The sequence below is a fragment of the Brassica napus genome, chromosome C6 (genome assembly GCF_020379485.1).
Source record: "Brassica napus cultivar Da-Ae chromosome C6, Da-Ae, whole genome shotgun sequence".
NCBI lineage: Eukaryota > Viridiplantae > Streptophyta > Magnoliopsida > Brassicales > Brassicaceae > Brassica > Brassica napus.
In genome coordinates this window covers 18,441,113-18,460,004 of record NC_063449.1, presented here as the reverse complement: position 1 = coordinate 18,460,004, position 18,892 = coordinate 18,441,113, and the positions used below count along the sequence as shown (strand labels likewise).

Sequence of the window (18,892 nt, the reverse complement as noted above, 5' to 3'; positions counted from 1 at the left end):
TTGGATCAAATAACCTCTCTAGCCTCTTCTTCTCCATCCATTTTCCATATTTTCGATCTCTTTCTCTCGCACCGTTCCTTCCTCTTCTCACATCATCGACGATCGCTGCTTTTTTCGTTTCCTTCATTTTCTTGTTGTAACCAGAAACACAGCGCGTTTCATCCGTGTTGATCATGAACGAGCCTCTTGCTTCCAGGTAAATCTAGCCGCGGAAGTTTCTCTGACGTGATGCTCACGCGATTTCAACCCCTGTCTTTTCTTGTATTGCAAGCTTTCGGGGTTTCTGGGACAAATGTTTGATGTATATGATTAGATTCGCTGATCTCGTTTCTCAATAACACATCCATTGTCATCCTTCATTGAAATTTCAAAAATCAACAACCGTAATTTCAGAGTGTGTAGCCTCCGATTAGATATGGCCTTAAACCTAGCCGGTTCTGAGATTATGTCTGGCTATGATCGGAACTGATCCTGACGTTAAGCTAATACGTTCTGTTCATTTTGGCAGTTACGAGGGCTTCTTCATCAACACTTAACGGTGCTCTTCTCTACAAATTGAAAAAGAATGGCTCGTCGTCATAGAATTAGGTCAAGGATCAGGAAAAGCCATTTCTACACCTTCAGATGCCTCAGACCCAAAACTCTCGACGATCAAGGCCCTCACGTCATCAACGGACCAGGCTACGCCCGCATCGTCCACTGCAACCAGCCTCATCTCCACCTCGCCACCAAGCTCCTTAGGTACCGCTCCAACTACGTATCCACCACCAGGTACAACATGCTCACATTCTTGCCCAAATGCTTGTACGAGCAGTTCCACCGCGTCGCCAACTTCTACTTCCTCGTCGCTGCCATCCTCTCCGTCTTCCCTCTCTCCCCTTTCAACAAATGGAGCATGATCGCCCCTCTCGTTTTCGTCGTCGGCCTTAGTATGGGTAAAGAGGCCCTGGAGGATTGGCGCAGGTTTATGCAGGACGTTGGCGTGAACTCCAGGAAAGCTAGCGTTCACAAAGGAAATGGTGAATTTGGTCGCAGGACGTGGAAGAAACTCCGCGTCGGGGATGTGGTCAGAGTTGAGAAAGATGACTTCTTCCCAGCTGATTTGTTCTTGTTGTCGTCTAGCTACGAGGACGGGATCTGTTACGTGGAGACTATGAACTTAGATGGAGAGACTAACTTGAAAGTTAAGAGATGTTTGGATGCTACTTTGGCTTTGGAAAAAGATGAATCTTTTCAGAGTTTCTCCGGAACGATCAAATGCGAAGATCCGAATCCAAACTTGTACACCTTCGTTGGGAATCTAGAGTGTGATGGACAGGTTTATCCACTAGATCCTAACCAGATTCTCTTGAGAGATTCCAAGCTGAGGAACACGAGTTATATCTACGGTGTTGTGGTCTTCACGGGTCACGACACAAAGGTCATGCAGAACTCTACAAAGTCTCCTTCGAAGAGAAGCAGCATTGAGAAGACAATGGACTATATTATATACACTCTCTTCGGCCTTCTTTTGTTCGTCTCCGTCATCAGCTCTCTAGGATTCGCCGTGATGACGAAACTCCTGATGGCGGATTGGTGGTACCTGCGACCAGACAAGCCCGAGAGCTTAACGAACCCAACGAATCCATTGTACGCATGGGTTGTCCATTTGATCACTGCTCTCTTGCTTTACGGCTACTTGATTCCCATCTCGCTCTACGTCTCCATCGAGTTGGTGAAAGTCTTGCAAGCGACTTTCATCAACCACGACTTGCAGATGTATGATAGCGAGAGCGGGACTCCTGCTGAGGCGCGCACCTCGAATTTAAACGAAGAGCTGGGGCAAGTTGACACCATCCTTTCTGATAAAACGGGAACGCTGACGTGTAACCAGATGGACTTTCTTAAATGCTCGATTGCTGGTACTTCTTACGGTGTCCGTGCCAGCGAAGTAGAGCTAGCTGCTGCAAAGCAGATGGAGATGGATCTCGAGGAGCAAGGTGATGACATTACAAACCTTCCCATGACTAAAGTCAGGACACAACGCTACGCGAAGCTTGCCAGCAAGACGTCGTCGGGTTTTGAACTGGAGACTGTAATCACTGCTAGCGATGAGAAGGATCAGAAGAAGAGCAGTGGTATCAAGGGGTTTAGTTTTGAGGATAAGCGTCTGATGGATGACAACTGGGTAAATGAGCCCAATTCAGATGACGTTTTGATGTTTTTCCGTATACTGGCGGTTTGTCATACTGCTATTCCTGAGGTGGATGAAGATAATGGGAAGTGTACTTATGAAGCTGAGTCTCCTGATGAAGTTGCTTTCCTTGTTGCTTCTAGGGAGTTTGGTTTTGAGTTCACTAAGAGAACTCAATCAAGTGTTTTTATAGCTGAACGGTTCTCTCCTTCAGGTCACCCAGTTGATAGGTCAAAATCTTAACTTAAACTTAATCTCCGCGTATAAATGTCTAATCATGTGGTGGTTATTATTTTACAGAGAATACAAAGTATTAAATCTATTAGACTTCACTAGCAAAAGAAAAAGAATGTCTGCTATTATCAGAGATGAGGAAGGGCAGATTCTTCTACTCTGTAAAGGCGCTGACAGGTTTGGCTGCTTAACGTCAAGCCAGTTCCATATTGATTATCAGTCATTATTCTAAGCAACTTTTGTTCTTTGCAGCATCATATTTGACCGGTTATCAAAGAAAAGAAAAGATTACCTTGGAGCTACTTCAAAGCACTTGAATGAATATGGTGAAGCTGGTTTGCGTACATTGGCACTCGGTTATAGAAAACTGGATGAAGCAGAGTATGCGGCATGGAACAGTGAATTTCACAAAGCTAAAACTTCAGTAGGAGCTGATAGAGATGAATTGCTGGAGAAGGTATCAGATATGATGGAAAAGGAATTGATCCTTGTTGGAGCTACTGCTGTAGAGGACAAACTGCAAAAAGGGGTATGAAGCATAGTTCATTTTTTATTATTAATGAAATCATTTTCAGCTTACTGTTAGCAGCTCACTTGATCAGGTGCCTCAATGCATAGATAACCTTGCCCAAGCTGGCCTCAAGATATGGGTTTTGACAGGAGATAAAATGGAGACAGCAATAAACATAGGGTTTGTTTTTCTTTGTTGCTGGTACCATACACCATAGATTCTCCTTGGACTAAATAATTTGGTTTGGCCAAATGCAGATATGCCTGCAGTTTACTTAGACAGGGTATGAAGCAGATAGCCATTTCATTTACTAATGTAGAGGAGTCTTCACAAAACTCGGAAGCTGTATGTATAATGTCTATTCTATTAAAAAAATTACATTACTGTTTGAAGTAGAATCATGAATGTGATGTAAAATAATGTTCGTTAATGTGCAGGCTGTAAAGCAGAACATATTAATGCAGATCACAAATGCCTCACAGATGATCAAAATAGAGAAAGATCCACATGCAGCGTTTGCCTTGATCATTGATGGGAAGACACTTACATATGCTTTGAAGGATGATGTCAAGTATCAGTTTCTTGCACTTGCAGTTGCCTGTGCTTCAGTTATATGCTGTCGCGTCTCTCCTAAACAGAAAGCACTTGTATGAAAAAACTCCAAGCAGTTTTAAAATTGATTGGAATCCTTTGACAAACAATGCGTCCAAGAACATGACAGTGTCTTGGTTATTTTTTTTTTCAGGTAACAAGGCTAGCTAAAGAAGGAACAGGGAAGACAACTTTGGCAATCGGTGATGGTGCAAATGATGTTGGAATGATACAAGAAGCTCATATTGGTGTCGGCATCAGTGGCGTTGAAGGCATGCAGGTGCTTACACTTTTCTTCAACACTATGAAACATACTTAAAAAGTTTTTTTTTAATTTGATAAAAAGTAATATCTGTTTTTTTTGTTGCAGGCTGTAATGGCAAGTGACTTCTCCATAGCCCAGTTTCGGTTTCTGGAGAGACTACTTGTTGTCCATGGACATTGGTGTTACAAGAGAATAGCCCAAATGGTAATATATTAGATATATCACTAGACCACATCTATATATGGTCTTGATTGGTAATTGTTGTTTGTCACAGATATGTTATTTCTTCTACAAGAACATAGCGTTTGGCCTAACTCTCTTCTACTTCGAAGCCTTCACCGGGTTTTCTGGTCAATCAATATTCAACGACTCCTACTTATTACTCTTCAACGTTGTCCTAACCTCTCTCCCTGTCATTTCTCTCGGAGTTTTTGAACAAGATGTTCCTTCTGATGTCTGCTTACAGGTTATATACTCTCTCCATCATCTTCACATTAAGAAAAAACAAACCTTCTTAATTTAATTTAATTTATTTGCCTTTTTTCTCCTTCTAGTTTCCTGCATTGTATCAACAAGGCCCCAAGAACCTATTCTTCGACTGGTACAGAATCCTCGGATGGATGGGAAATGGAGTTTACGCATCCATAGTCATCTTCGCACTCAACCTCGGAATCTTCCACGTCCAATCATTCCGCTCTGATGGCCAAACCGCAGACATGAACGCCATGGGAACGGCCATGTTCACTTGCATCATTTGGGCAGTAAACGTTCAAATCGCTCTAACCATGAGCCACTTCACTTGGATCCAACACGTGATGATTTGGGGAAGCATAGGAGCTTGGTACATCTTCCTCGCCCTTTACGGCATGTTACCACCGAAACTCTCTGGCAACATCTTCCACATGCTCATCGAGGTTCTAGCGCCTGCACCGATCTTCTGGCTCACCAACCTCCTGGTCATAGCGGCCACAACACTCCCTTACTTGTTTCACATCTCGTACCAAAGATCAGTGAACCCTCTCGACCATCATATTATACAAGAGATCAAGCATTTCAGGATCGATTTGGAGGATGAGAGAATGTGGAAACGAGAGAAGTCAAAGGCTAGAGAGAAGACAAAGATTGGTTTCACGGCTAGGGTCGATGCTAAGATAAGACAGCTAAGAGTCAAGCTTCACAGGAAACATTCGGTGTTAAGTGTCATCAGTGGGACTTCGTCTAATGATACAGCTTCGAACATGATTTGATACCCAAGTAAGTTTTGTTTTAACTCATTGTTTTCTATGAGTGGGTTTGAAAATAGATGAAAATATATAAAAAAAAAATTATACTCTTTTTGTTTTCTCACTATTCAAATCGTTTATATGTGATTTTAGAACAATTAGAAAAGAATTGTACTGTGTTTGTGTTTGTGTATGTGTACTATACTAATGGAAAAAGAGAGATGTGTTTACTGATTTTAATAATCTGTTTTTATTGTTTGTGTATACTTTGTTTTTTTAACGAGCCCATTAATGTATATATAATTATATATATCCAATAAAAGCTTAAATCGACGCCTATTAGGAAAAACTTTGTGCATCAAACGAGAAAATAAATAAATATTGCATGAGATTAAGAAGAAACATGTTCAGATGAGACATATATATGTTCGAAAATGAGACGAGAGGTATCGATGAGTAAAGAGAGAGAGAGAAACAGAGAAAGTTGGGTCAAAAATCAAAATAAGAAGCTTGCGAAACAAGTAACCTTTTCTTCTTCTTCTTCAACGGCGAACAACGGTGGTTTTCCTTTCTTCTTCAAAGCAGGTCGGCAACGTTTGAGGGAAGCTCCTCGACAACAACATTGTAGAATTTCTGAATATCAAAAAGCATTCTCTCATCATCCTTCGTCACAAAGTTAATGGCCACACCTTTCCTCCCAAACCTTCCACTTCTTCCGATACGGTGAAGGTAATTCTCCGGCTGAGTCGGGAGGTCAAAGTTGATGACCAGAGACACTTGCTGCACATCGATACCACGAGCCAAGAGATCTGTAGTGATGAGGACACGGGAAGAGCCAGACCTGAACTCTCTCATGATGATGTCTCTCGTGTTCTGGTCCATGTCTCCGTGAGTCGCTGAGACCGTGTGGTCACGGCTCCTCATTTTGTCAGTGAGCCAGTCCACCTTGCGGCGAGTGTTGACGAAGATGACGCTCTGAGTGATGGCTAAGGTCTCGTAGAGGTCACAGAGAGTTTCGAGCTTCCACTCTTCCTTCTCCACGTTCACGTAGAACTGCTTGATACCTTCGAGGGTGAGCTCGTCTCGCTTCACCAGGATCCTCACCGGTTTGCTCATGAACTTCCTTGTGATCTCGAGAGCCTCTGGCGGCATCGTGGCTGAGAACACTCCGACCTGAATCTTCGGTGGGAGAAGCTGGAATATGTCGTAGATCTGGTCCTTGAAACCACGGGAGAGCATCTCATCAGCTTCATCAAGGACAAACATCTTGATGCTGTCGGAGCGAAGAGACTGTCTTCGGAGCATGTCAAAGACACGACCGGGAGTTCCAACGACAACATGGACACCGGCCTGGAGGATACGCTGATCCTCACGGACACTGGTTCCACCAACACAAGCATGGACCTTGACGCCAAGGTAGTCTCCGAGAGCACGCATGACCTTCTCGATCTGCTGAGCAAGCTCTCTGGTGGGAGCCAAGACGAGAGCCTGGCACTGGACAAGGGAGAAGTCGAGCTGCTGCAAGACACCAGAGCAGAAAGTGGCGGTTTTGCCAGTACCAGACTGAGCCTGCTGGATCACATCAAGACCCTTGCAAAAGGGAACGATTCCTCTTTGCTGAATAGCAGAAGGCTTTTCAAAACCTGAACAAAAAAAAAAAAAAAAAAAAGAATCAAGCCCCCAAGTATAAGATAAGAGTTGAGAGGATGTGACTATGATGACTCGTCTTAATGACATACCATAGGCATAGATACCCCTAAGAAGGTTCTCTTGCAAACCCATGGCATCAAAGCTCTCATGGACCTCATCATAGGAGGTGAAGAACTCATCCTGTCCCTCAAGGCTGCACCAAAATAAGAAATAACAATTAGCCAAACACACAAGAGGAGACAAAAGCATTATTAAGAAGCAAAGATGTTAAAAGACATACACTTCATTGAGCCTCTGGTCAAACTGACGAGTATCAAACTGGGTGCCTTCTGGTGCTGATCCTGCCATGACTGGTAACAAACACACACAAAGACATATTACAACTCAGATCAAAATAGCTTTATTTAATGAATAAAACACTACTATCAAATCAAAGCATTAATATACAGAGGAATCTGAATAGTATATATATATATATATACTCATGTCAGGAGAGAAACAAAGCTAATACTTCATCCAATATCATATTGATACCATCCCAAATATATATATAAGCATCTTTCTCCATAAAAGCATATTAGTAATTTTGAAAATCAAAAGCTAACCCTATCGTAACAAGGAGACATTAACATCGAAAGTTAGGTACTTTTAGGGTTTCAACCACTAATTGATTCATGTTCTCATAACGACGACGACGCAGAGAGTTTACACAGATCAAATTGAAAAGCACTAGACTCGACCGATAGCCAAATCAATCATAAAGAGGTCAAAATCAGAGAAGAAGATCCAAATCTCAACAAATCGCAGAGAAAGTAGAAGAGGATTTGCGAACCTTGGAGATTGAGTAGAAGGAGAGAGATTCGGGAACAAAAAGTAAAAGACTTTCTTAGAGAGAGCTTGAAATCTTCCAAGCTCGGATCTGAAGCGAATCGTAAAGAGAGAAACTAAAAAAGAAAAGAGCGATAGGTAGGTAGAGAGAGAGAGACTTTGGATGGATGTAAACGTGTAAGCCTGTCCGTTCCTTTTATTTATGTGCAAGGGTCTTACGGTTTCCTCTTATTACGATTTCTTCTTCTTTTCTATTTCAGAGTTTCTAATTTTACCCCATAGTTTCCTTTTTCTCACTTCTCCACTTCTCTTATGAATTGAATCACACAATTGCTGACAAGTGACAACACCACTCGTAATCCCCTATATATTAATTGAGAAGCATTTGAAAAATTAGAACCTTAATTTTGTATTAATTAAAAAAACCCTCAAATCTTAGGTGTCACTCTAAATGTCTTCTAAATTCTATTTCAAAGAATTCTAGAGCATCTAATATAAAATATAGTTTCATCTAATGGTGTCACATTATTCCATAATTATATAACACTAGAGAACATTATTTTAACCTAAAATATATGAAGTGTGTATTCTTTCCTTAAATAAAGGCTACGGAATTACCTAATATGATTTACATATATACGGGAATTAATGATTATGAATAATAAAGATTTGATAACAATTTTTGCATCCTTCTTCATTTTTGTTAAATTTATATTATTAAAAAAATTACATTAAAAATATAATAAAAAAATTAGATTTTTTCTTATATGTTATATTTTGAATTTTTTAAAATGACTTTAAATTACAAAATAAGGAAACCTTTATATGTTATATATATTTTTTAAACGACTTTAAAATACAAAAATGAGGACACCTTATATGTTATATTTTTCTTATATGTTAGAATTTTCTTATATGCTATATTTTGAATTTTTTCAAAACGACTTTAAATTACAAAAATGTAAGTTTTCCTTAAGTATACGACTAAAAACATTAAAATGGCATGTATCAATTCGATGGTTGATTTGAAAGCTTTCAAAACCATATGGAAGATAAAAGTCAAAATAATTCAACTGTGAAAACAATACTGTTCACTTTTTTCAAGAATATGTTCGCCGGAAAAAATAAGATTTTTATGTCATAATTTGTTTAATGTCCACTAGAGAACATTATATTAACCTAAAATATAAGAAGTGTGTATTCTTTCCTTAAATAAAAGCTACAAAATTACCTAATATGATTTGCATATATATGACAATTAATGATTATGAATAATAAAGATTTGATAACATTAACTATATAATAAAAAATTAGATTTTTTCTTATATGTTATATTTTGAATTTTTTAAAATGACTTTAAATTACAAAAATGAGGAAACCTTATATGTTTTTTTTTTTAAAACGACTTTAAAATACAAAAATGAGGACACCTTATATGTTAGATTTTTTCTTATATGTTATATTTTGAATTTTTTTTAAACAGCTTTAAATTACAAAAATGTAAGTTTTCCTTAAGTATACGACTAAAAACATTAAAATGACATGTATCAGTCCGATGGTTGATTTGAAAGCTTTCAAAACCATATGTAAGTTAAAAGTCAAAATAATTCAACTGTGAAAACAATACTATTCACTTTTTCAAAATTGTGTTCGAGGAAAAAAATAAGGTTTTTATGTCATAATTTGTATAATGTCCACTAGAGAACATTATATTAACCTAAAATATAAGAAGTGTGTATTCGTTCCCTAAATAAAAGCTACGAAATTACCTAATATGATTTACATATATATGTCAATTAATGATTATGAATAATAAAGATTTGATAACAATTTTTGCATCCTTCTTCTTTTTCTTTAATTTTATATTATTAAAAAAATAAGCAATCACATTAACCATATAATAAAAAATTAGATTTTTTCTTATATGTTATATTTTGAATTTTTTAAAATGACTTTAAATTACAAAAATGAGAAAACCTTATATGTTATTTTTTTTTTAAAACGACTTTAAAATACAAAAATGAGGACACCTTATATGTTAGATTTTTCTTATATGTTAGATTTTTTCTTAGATATTATATTTTGAATTTTTTAAAACGACTTTAAATTATAAAAATGTAAGTTTTCCTTAAGTATACGACTAATAAGTATACGACTAAAAACATTAAAATGACATGTATCAATTCGATGGTTGATTTGAAAGCTTTCAAAACCATATGGAAGATAAAAGTCAAAATAATTCAACTGTGAAAACAATACTGTTCACTTTTTCCAAGAATGTGTTCGATGGAAAAAATAAAATTTTTATGTCATAATTTGTTTAATGTCCAATCCGATCAACCCATGATGTATTAATTATAGTTTTGTTCCATTATTTTTAATAAAAATTGATCTGATTCATCGGAAAGAAATTATATAATAACAACAAAAAATATTTTATATATATAAATAAAATGATCACATATATAAAAAAAACTATCGATAATATATACAAATAAACTCATCATGCGCAAGGCGAAGGTCTTATCCTAGTAATAAAATAAACGGCAATGTAGTTAGTTCTCGAGTTGGAATATATAAAAAAAAACACTAGGCATACGGACATCTTGGATCGTTTTCTTTTGATTTTCTCTATTTTTGTTTTTCTAGGTCCAACTTAGTTCTGGTTTGGTTCCACTTTTTAGATAATTTTGATTAATTTAAATAATTTTATTATATTTTTGGGAGAAATTTTAAATAATTCAGATAAAATATGGAATAATTCAGTAAATTTAAAATATGACTGAAATAATATAGAAATTTTTTTGAAATCATATATAAAATCATTCATGGTAAAACATGAAAGAAATAAAAAAGATAAAGTTTCATAAATTATTATTTTATCGGTTTGTCTTATAATTTAAGTCAATCAAATTTGAAACTGTTAATTTTTTTAATTTATCGTGTTCATTAATTTAGTTTCTACCGTATATATATAATTTGAAATCCACGTGCCATATTCGGCAAACAAAGAAGAGAACACCTCACACAGATCTCGATCTTCATCTCGACGGCTCGCTGTCTCCACTTTTCCCTTCTGGTGGTTCATCACAGCTCTCATCAGCGGGAACCTCTCTCATTCTTCTCTTTCCCGATGATTAATTTGCTATGGATTTGAGAGAAACCCCAATCTCAATGATCGACGGTGTTAATGGTGATGAGATTCATCATAAGCTCCAAGCTAAAATCACTGCCTCTGAATCAGGTTATATGCTTCCGGAAGAGAAGTTGGATGCTCCGACGAACTCCAATAAGCTCCTGATTGAAACAAAGACCTCCGGTGTAGTAACTGGTGACGCGACGGGACTGCAGCAAGCTTCTTCTCTAGACCCTCGATGGCCATATCTTGGACGATGGTCAGCGAGTCGAAATCATGTCTCTTCTGTTGTATCACCTTCGTTGGTGAAATCTGCAACCACCGCTGCTCCTCCTCGTGTTACTGAAACCATCGCCTTTCTTCATGCTCCTGAAAACAATCCAGCTCCTCCTGCTTTTTGAAGACATTGCCCCTCCTCCTGACGAAGCAACCGATCAGGTAACAAAAGAAAGTCATGAACTTGAGGTTCCTCTAACCCAACAAGATGTTCTTCACCAAACTGAAGAAACCATAGAACAAGTTCCAGCACCATTCGTACTTTCTATGGGAGCATGGTCAAAGCGACTTGTGTTAAACCTCTCTCTTTCATCTATAGCACCTGAGCCATCCACGCCTCGTAGCTATGACCTTTAGTTGGTGCAAAGTCAGACTGAGAATTTTTGGTCTTCACTGTAGGAAGGTACCAACATTAAGCAGAAAAAGTGTTTGGTGAAAGGAGCTCCTCTCTCATTTAATCTCCCAATTGCGAAGTTGTCGCCTCCAGAACTAAAGGAAAATGGCTCTCTCTGCTTTCCATGGGCTGCAAGGATGAACTCAGTGACAATGAACTTGTATAGTGCTTCCCACCAACTTTCAGACTTGATGGCACTCGTGAGATTATCATTCCAACTAAAGTACTACAACTTGGCCCTGAGAATGTAGTAGAATATGTAATTGGGCAATTTCATCGCTGTTATGTACACTCAGGTGGTCTTATGCATGCTGTCGTAAACCATCTTTGGGGTAGAAGCTGCAAAATTGTCAGTCGGAAACTAGGAAAATCATCTTACTTTTTCCATGTTCCACACAAAGAGACAAGTCATTGGATTATTCAGCGAACTGTTTGGCATGTAGATGATTGCTTAATGTTTGTGTCTCCTTGGAATCAAGTAGGGACACTAAAAATCCCTAAAATCTCCACTGTACCAACTTGGATGACTTTAAAAAATATCTCAACGTACTGTTATTCCAGGCTTGGAATTTTTCACATTGCCTCTAAACTAGGTGAGCTCATGCTCACTCACAAACCAACGCTAGATCCCTTCAACATAGGAGAGGCAAAGATTTTGGTGGAAATAGAGCTTGATAAGAATTTCCCCAAACAAATCGCATTGGATGATAAACTTGGTAACATCTTTTTAGTTGATGTGATTACTCTTGGATTCCATCGATTTGTGAAAGATATGGAAGTTTGGGTCACAAAGCAAAAATATGTCTTTTTATGAAAGGTAAAAAGGATAACATAAATGAAAGAAGTTCGGATGAAGAAGATGTAAAGATTCCTATGGTTTTTGACTCTTTCATGGAGATCAATGTTTCTCAACAAAAGATATCAGATAGCAACATGGTTGACGACACAATTGTGTTGACTCAAGAAGTGCATCACTCATCCAGTGTGCATGTGCCCCCATCAATCTTCTTCCCAATTGGAAAGGACCGAAAATTTCTCATGAACTACAGATACCTTGTCTTTTCAAGGATCTCCTTACAAGAAGAGCTCCACTGTTTTAGCTCCATCATTTACTGATGCCAAGTCTACCCCATGCCCCAAATTAGCATGTTCATCATCTGTTCGCACTATTCTCCAGGTTATGGAAGATGTTCCATCAAATATTATCATGAATGAGGGTATTGTACTCTCAGTAAATGATCCTTCAAACATGACCTCTTTTACATCCGAGTATATCTAACATGATGTTAATATGGAAAGTGATTTCCAAATTAATGAGGAAATGGATGACTATGCAAGTGTTTCAAGAAGGGATATGATAATCAAGCCTAAACAAAAATACCGAAGAAATGAATAGTTGACGGTTCGTGGAAAAAGTAAGCGAAGCCGAAAAGGCTGAGGATCCTGATCATGCGTGCAAAAACTTTCTGAGTTGGAAAAACTAAAGAATTGTAAAAGTCTCTTAGACCATCATTAACCCCAGTCTCTTAACTGGGGTTCTTAGATTCGGCTAAGAGACGGTTCTTAGCTTTTCTTAGATTTTAACTAAGAAAAACTAAGAACCGTCTCTTAAATAAGAGATATAAGAGACGTCTCTTAGCCGAAAAGTATTAAAAAACAAAAAAAAAAGTGTCAAATCATGAGTTAAGAACCCCGGCTAAAAGATCGAGGTTAATCATGCCATTAGATTCTTATACCTCTTTTTTGCTTATATCATGTACTAACTTTTTCAAACTATGTGATCTAACTAATCACATCTTGTACCTCTTTTTTAAATTGAAAGTCTTTTTTACAAAAAAAAGAAAGCTACTTTACATGTTTTCCTACCGTATAAACACTAGTAACAAGATAACATCTATTTACTTCTACTTTTCCGTGTTTTTTTTTATTTTGGTTAAATTTCGTGCGGAGAAAGTATAGTGTTGAGAAACATTGTTGACGTGTCACATAAGGAAACACTTATCTATTCCCTCACTCAATATTAAAGAACCAGTCCAGATAGCTGAACCAAACCCAAAACTTAGAAGCTCTATGACAAGACAACCTGCAAAAAATGAAAACAAAGCAAAAGATAGTTGATGAAATGATGTGCAATGTCGGTTCTTGAAGTTGCATTCTTTTTCTGGATTTTTAAGCATAATTGAAGCATCAGTTGGCTTTTCGTCTGCCAATTTTTAAGCATACTGTTTCAAGTAGGGACACTAAAAATCCCTAAAATCTCCACTGTAACAGCTTGGGTGACTTTAAAAAATATCCCAACGAACTGTTATTCCAGGCTTGGAATTTTTCACATTGCCTCTAAACTAGTTGAGCCCATGCTCACTCACAAAGCAACGCTAGATCCCTTCAACATAGGAGAGACAAAGATTTTGGTGGAAATAGAGTTTGATAAGAATTTCCCCAAACAAATCGCATTGGATGATAAACTTGGTAACATATTTTTAGTTGATGTGATCTACTCTTGGATTCCATCGATTTCTGAAAGATATGGAAGTTTGGGTCACAAAGTAAAAATATGTCTTTTTATGAAAGATAAAAAGGATAACATAAATGAAAGAAGTTCGGATGAAGAAGATGTAGAGATTCTTATGGTTTCTATTGACTCTTTCATGGAGATCAATGTTTCTCAACAAACGATATCAGATAGCAACATGGTTGACGACACGATTGTGTTAACTCAAGAAGTGCAACACTCATCCAGTGTGCATGTACCCCCATCAATCTCCTTCCCAATTGGAAAGGACCGAAAATTTCTCATGAACTACAGATACCTTGTCTTTTCAGGGATCTCCTTACAAGAAGAGCTCCACTGTTTTAGCTCCATCATTTCCTGATGCCATGTCTACCCCATGCCCCAAACTAGCATGTTCATCATCTGCTCGCACTACTCCCCAAGTTATGGAAGATGTTCCATCAAATATTGTCATGAATGAGGATATTGTACTCTCAGTAAATGATCCTTCAAACATGACCTCTTTTGCATCCGAGTATATCTAACATGATGTTAATATGGAGAGTGATTTCCATATTAATGAGGAAATGGATGATTATGCAAGTGTTTCAAGAAGGGATAGGATAATCAAGCCTACACAAAAATACCAAAGAAATGAATAGTTGACGGTTCGTGGAAAAAGTAAGCGAAGCCGAAGAGGCTGAGGATCCTGATCATGTTTGCAAAAAAATTCTGAGTTGAAAAAACTAAAAAATTGTAAAAGTCTCTTAGGTTCTTATACCCTTTTTTTGCTTATATTATGTACTAATTTTTTCAAACTATGTGATCTAACTAATCACATCTTGTACCTCCTTTTTAAATTGAAAGTCTTTTTTACAAAAAAAAAAAGCTATTTTACCTGTTTTCCTACTGTATAAACACTAGTAACAAGATAACCTCTATTTACTTCTACTTTTTCGTGTTTTTTTTTTTATTTTGGTTAAATTTCGTGTGGATAAAGTATAGTGTTAAGAGGGTTTTCAATTATTGTCGAACTAAATCAACTTTGACCCTAGAAAACGCTCTCGTGTGAAAACCCTAGGCTGGCGGCCGCCAGATCTCGTCCTCAGATTTGTGTCTCTTCCCTCTCTTCTCTCAGATTTCTTCTTCTCTTTGTCTTAGAGTCGCTCATGTTTCCCTGTGTGTTGAAGAGCATCTGGTAGAGCACTTGTTATTTCAGATCTGGTGGTCCTCTTGTAGTTTTGAGCGCGTGGAGCAGTGTTTGTCGGTGGTGTTAAAGGGTTTGTCCCTTCTCCGGCTTCTATCCGCGTCTCCTAGCGAGGTAAAAGTCCAAGCCTTGGTGTCTCTGTTCTGATGTAGTGGTTGTGTCGTCAGCTGGTCTTGGGTGGTTTTGCAATTCTTTGTGAAGGGTTAAATCCTGTTAATTTTTCCTGAATTTTAGAGTTAGTAATGGTGGCCTTTGATTTAGCAACGGTGTAACAATGATGTGGTGGTCTTGTGAGGAGCAGATGAAGGTTGTGGGTTTTGGGTTGAAGATGGTTTCAGTTTAACTCTTCTTCTCCCTGTTTTAAAGGTGTTCTCTTCTCATCTGTTGAATAAGTGTTGCTCTTTGGTTTGCCTCTGGTAGTCTTTTCCTCAGTGGCTTCTTGTTGTGAAGCAATAAAATGAGGTTGAAGTGTGGAGGTGTCCAGCTGATGGTACGATTGAAGATGGATCTCCTTGGGGTATATCTGGGTTATGGCGTTATGGTTCAGTTGTTCTCATCGTGAACAGTTGTTTCAGATGAGGTCTATGTGGTTGGGTGTTGTCATCTTGAACAAGAGGTTCATATGAGGTCTCTGCTCTTCTTGACGAACGTTGCGTGTTCTCTTGTTCAGTTGTTGGTAAGATCTTCGGCTAGTCTTAAGCAATCAAATATTGGTTCTTTTATCACTGATAATTAGATTATGGGTTTTTGAAGGAATGTAAGAGTTTAGTCTATGTTTCAGTTGTTCGTATGAGGCCCGTATGTTTGGGTTTTAGTTTCCCGTGTTTTGGGTTTAGTTTCCGGGGATATCTATGTCTTCCGCCGGCTATTAGGATTTCACCGTGTATCTTTCCAAAATTATCAATAAAAATTCTACTGAAAAAAAAGTATAGTGTTAAGAAACATTGTTGACGTATCACACAAGGAAACAGTTATCTATTCCCTCGCCCAATATTAAAGAACCAGTCCACGTAGCCGAACCAAACCCAAAACTTAAAAACTTAGAAGCTCTATGACAAGACAACCTGCCAAAAAATTAAAACAAAGCAAAAGACGGTTGATGAAATGATGTGCAATGTGGGTTCTTGAAGTTGCATTCTTTTTCTGGATCAGTTGGCTTTTCGTCTCCCAATTTCTGCATCTTTTCTTTTTTTCTTCTTTTTGATCCAAATTTCCTTTTTCTCATTACGAATCGAATTTGTATAGTTTTGTACAAAACCTTTTAGTTCTTGTCAGAGAGAAACACAAGTCGAAAGATCAAATCTTTTATCGTATATTACATTTGACCCAGTGACTGCGTCGCCGATTGTGCGGAGCTCCGATGTCTGCTGCTACTGTTTCTTATTCTCGTTGTATACGAGAGCTTTTAGCTGGGAATCTAAGTGTAAGCTTTCTCAACTTCTTCTCCTCGCTTCTTTGACTGCCTCTGCTGCAATAAAAGCTGTTGTAATCTGACTCTGAAAGGCTTCGCATTCTACAAAACCTGGTAATATCGAAACCTCTGAAGAGAAGGTAATGCAGCAGCATTGGTGAAGAGCTAAGGATATTTCATGCTTTGAGTCAAATGTTAACGGTACGGAGAACTTGCGTTTGTAAAAGCGTTGCATCATGAGTATACCACAAGCTGAACTGATTTCCTTGAAAGTGATTCGTTCATATAAAGCTGCCCACCCCACCGCCACATTCTCTGAAACTTTAGTTATATACAACCAGAAACGTTTAACCTCAAAAGCTAAACAGAAAGTGACAAAGTTTTAGTCAATGAAATCACATATATGCAACTCAAAACCCAAACTATCAAAGAACCAGTCCTCCAATACGTCTACATTGAACCAGACCAGAAGGTAGAGCTTTTAGGGCAGGCAGGGAAACCTAGCTAGTCGCCTTTGGTACCTGCAAGAAAGAAAGAAAAAAAAGGGTGAGTGATGATGAAGAGGTTGAGTTAGGTAGGTGGAAGACATTATTACATCGGTCAAGAGCTTCTTTGGCCGCCTGCAAGACTAGTTCGTTTTCTTCCAGCACCTTTTTGGCCCTATCTGCAGCTTCGTATGCTGCTTTCGCTTCTAAATCTTTCTGATCAGACACTGCAACTGCTTTTGCTGCGGCCTCATTTATCTCATCTAGTTTTTCAGGAGTAATATCGAGGATCTTGTAGTGGGTTTCTACCTGCATTTCCAATTTTTCAATCAAACAAAATACTGTATAATACGATTCAAGCATCATTATGAACTAGAATTTTTTAATACCATAGAAGATACTACTTGTTAAATAAACAAAACCAAGGCGGTACCTTCTCTAGTATGCATTGAGAAACACGTTTTTGCAGCCCTTCTTCCAACAGCTGCCTATGATTTGGCCGTACAACATTCCTTTTAAACCTTTCCTGCAATTTATCAACCACCAAAACAGTTTTGACTGACGTGCAGCATGATGATGGTGATCAAGAACAATGGAGGAGTAAGCAAACCAAGTGGCAATCATTGTCTCACCCGCATCAACTCAGATCAAAACCATGGAAACAGATAATTAGATAGAGAGAGACCTTCCTATTAACCTGGATAAACTGGTAAATTCCTTCAATATCAACACTAGGCCTGGGCAAAATAACCGGAACCGAAGAACCGAACCGGAACCGAACCGAAATACCCGAAACCGGAACCGGACCAATACCCTCAAATACCCGAACGGTTCCTATATTTTTATATCCGAAATAACCGAACCGAACCGGAACCGAACCGAGAACCGAACGGGTACCCGAATATATAAAAATATTAATTATATATACATATAACATCATTAAATATATATTTTAAATTTAAAATTCTATTAAAAATATCTGAAAATAGTTTATGATAACTAATTTATTATAAAGTATCCAAACTACCCGAAAGTATCAGTAAGTATCCGGATAGTTTTATCCGAAATATCCAAAGTAATCCAAAATATCCAAAAATTTTATGTAAATCATCTTAATTATTTGATATTTTACCCTAAATAACCGATATTTTATCCAAATTATCCGAACTACCCGAACTATCCGAACCCGAACCGGATCCAAATGAGAACCGAACTTTTTCCGGATATTTTCCGGTTCCTACATTTACTATCCGAACCGAACCGAACCCGAAACTATCCGAACCGAACCGAACCGAAAATAGGTCAAGTACTAAATGGATCCTCTAGCCCCTATCCGAACTACCCGAAACCCGAAATACCCGAACCGAACCGAACCGATACCCGAAATGCCCAGGCCTAATCAACACCATTTCCATCATTGATTGTTGATATAGCGTCAATAACAGGGTCATAATAAGGCGTATTCCTGAAAGAAAAAAAAAATTAATAAATGGAAATAATCTGTCAATATACAATACAGAGATCAGTTTTTAACATTATAAGATTCGGAAATGTCACCAACCCAGAGGAAGTAGTGGCATCTGAAGAAGAAGAACTCTTTGCAGGATCATTCTGATCAGCCACTGCAACAGCTTGTGACTGGGCCTCATCCATATTATCTGAAGTAACATCCAGGATCTTGTAGCCGTATTCTCCCTAGCATTTGCAAGTTATTTTTTATCATCAAACAAATATATATAGATTTCTACTTAAATGAACAAACTAGGTTACCTTCTCTAGTTCGTTTTCAGAAACACGTTTGTTCAGCTCGTCTTCCAATATCTTCATGTAATCTGTCGGTATTTTGTACCTATTCTGCAATTTATCAACCACAAAGAATAACTTTCAAGACTAATGAGGACTAAGATGCAGAATGATGTTAGTGAGATGGTCCTATATATATTAACCTCGATATATTCGTAAATCTCGTCAATATTAACACCGATTCCATAATCCATTGTTGATATAGCCTCAGTAA

General features: G+C 37.8%; 2 protein-coding genes and 1 long non-coding RNA gene across 3 annotated transcripts; 1 reads left to right on the top strand and 2 right to left on the bottom strand.

Moving 5' to 3' along the window:
• The first annotated feature begins 21 nt into the window (after positions 1-21).
• LOC106431653 (phospholipid-transporting ATPase 6-like) lies at positions 22-5,241 on the top strand. The gene is made up of 11 exons (XM_013872459.3): positions 22-196; positions 509-2,403; positions 2,474-2,584; positions 2,660-2,936; positions 3,010-3,098; positions 3,176-3,263; positions 3,356-3,565; positions 3,664-3,789; positions 3,880-3,978; positions 4,049-4,240; positions 4,329-5,241. The coding sequence occupies exons 2-11, from the start codon at positions 566-568 to the stop codon at positions 5,019-5,021; spliced, it is 3,723 nt and encodes a 1,240-aa protein (XP_013727913.2). The 5' UTR covers positions 22-196; positions 509-565; the 3' UTR covers positions 5,022-5,241.
• Positions 5,242-5,368: 127 nt separating this feature from the next.
• Positions 5,369-7,681, bottom strand: LOC106431663 (eukaryotic initiation factor 4A-1). Its single transcript, XM_048760727.1, has 4 exons — positions 7,480-7,681; positions 6,928-6,997; positions 6,737-6,840; positions 5,369-6,640 (listed from the first exon to the last, which is right to left on the bottom strand). Exons 2-4 carry the CDS (start codon positions 6,993-6,995, stop codon positions 5,574-5,576), a joined length of 1,239 nt encoding a protein of 412 aa, XP_048616684.1. The 5' UTR covers positions 6,996-6,997; positions 7,480-7,681; the 3' UTR covers positions 5,369-5,573.
• A 7,966-nt stretch (positions 7,682-15,647) lies between these two features.
• LOC111206995 lies at positions 15,648-17,760 on the bottom strand. The gene is made up of 3 exons (XR_002659176.2): positions 17,309-17,760; positions 16,986-17,184; positions 15,648-16,911 (listed from the first exon to the last, which is right to left on the bottom strand). It is a non-coding gene; the product is annotated as an uncharacterized LOC111206995 (long non-coding RNA).
• Between the last annotated feature and the right edge of the window lie 1,132 nt (positions 17,761-18,892).

Excerpts from the sequence above, each read along its gene's own strand:
- LOC106431653 (XM_013872459.3), top strand. The coding sequence starts at position 566 with ATGGCTCGTCGTCATAGAATTAGGTCAAGGATCAGGAAAAGCCATTTC. Across the intron at positions 3,099-3,175 it reads GAGACAGCAATAAACATAGG|ATATGCCTGCAGTTTACTTA; the intron begins GTTTGTTTTTCT and ends GGCCAAATGCAG. Across the intron at positions 3,264-3,355 it reads CTTCACAAAACTCGGAAGCT|GCTGTAAAGCAGAACATATT; the intron begins GTATGTATAATG and ends GTTAATGTGCAG.
- LOC106431663 (XM_048760727.1), bottom strand. The coding sequence starts at position 6,995 with ATGGCAGGATCAGCACCAGAAGGCACCCAGTTTGATACTCGTCAGTTT. Across the intron at positions 6,841-6,927 it reads GACCAGAGGCTCAATGAAGT|CCTTGAGGGACAGGATGAGT; the intron begins GTATGTCTTTTA and ends ATTTTGGTGCAG. Across the intron at positions 6,641-6,736 it reads TAGGGGTATCTATGCCTATG|GTTTTGAAAAGCCTTCTGCT; the intron begins GTATGTCATTAA and ends TTTTTTGTTCAG.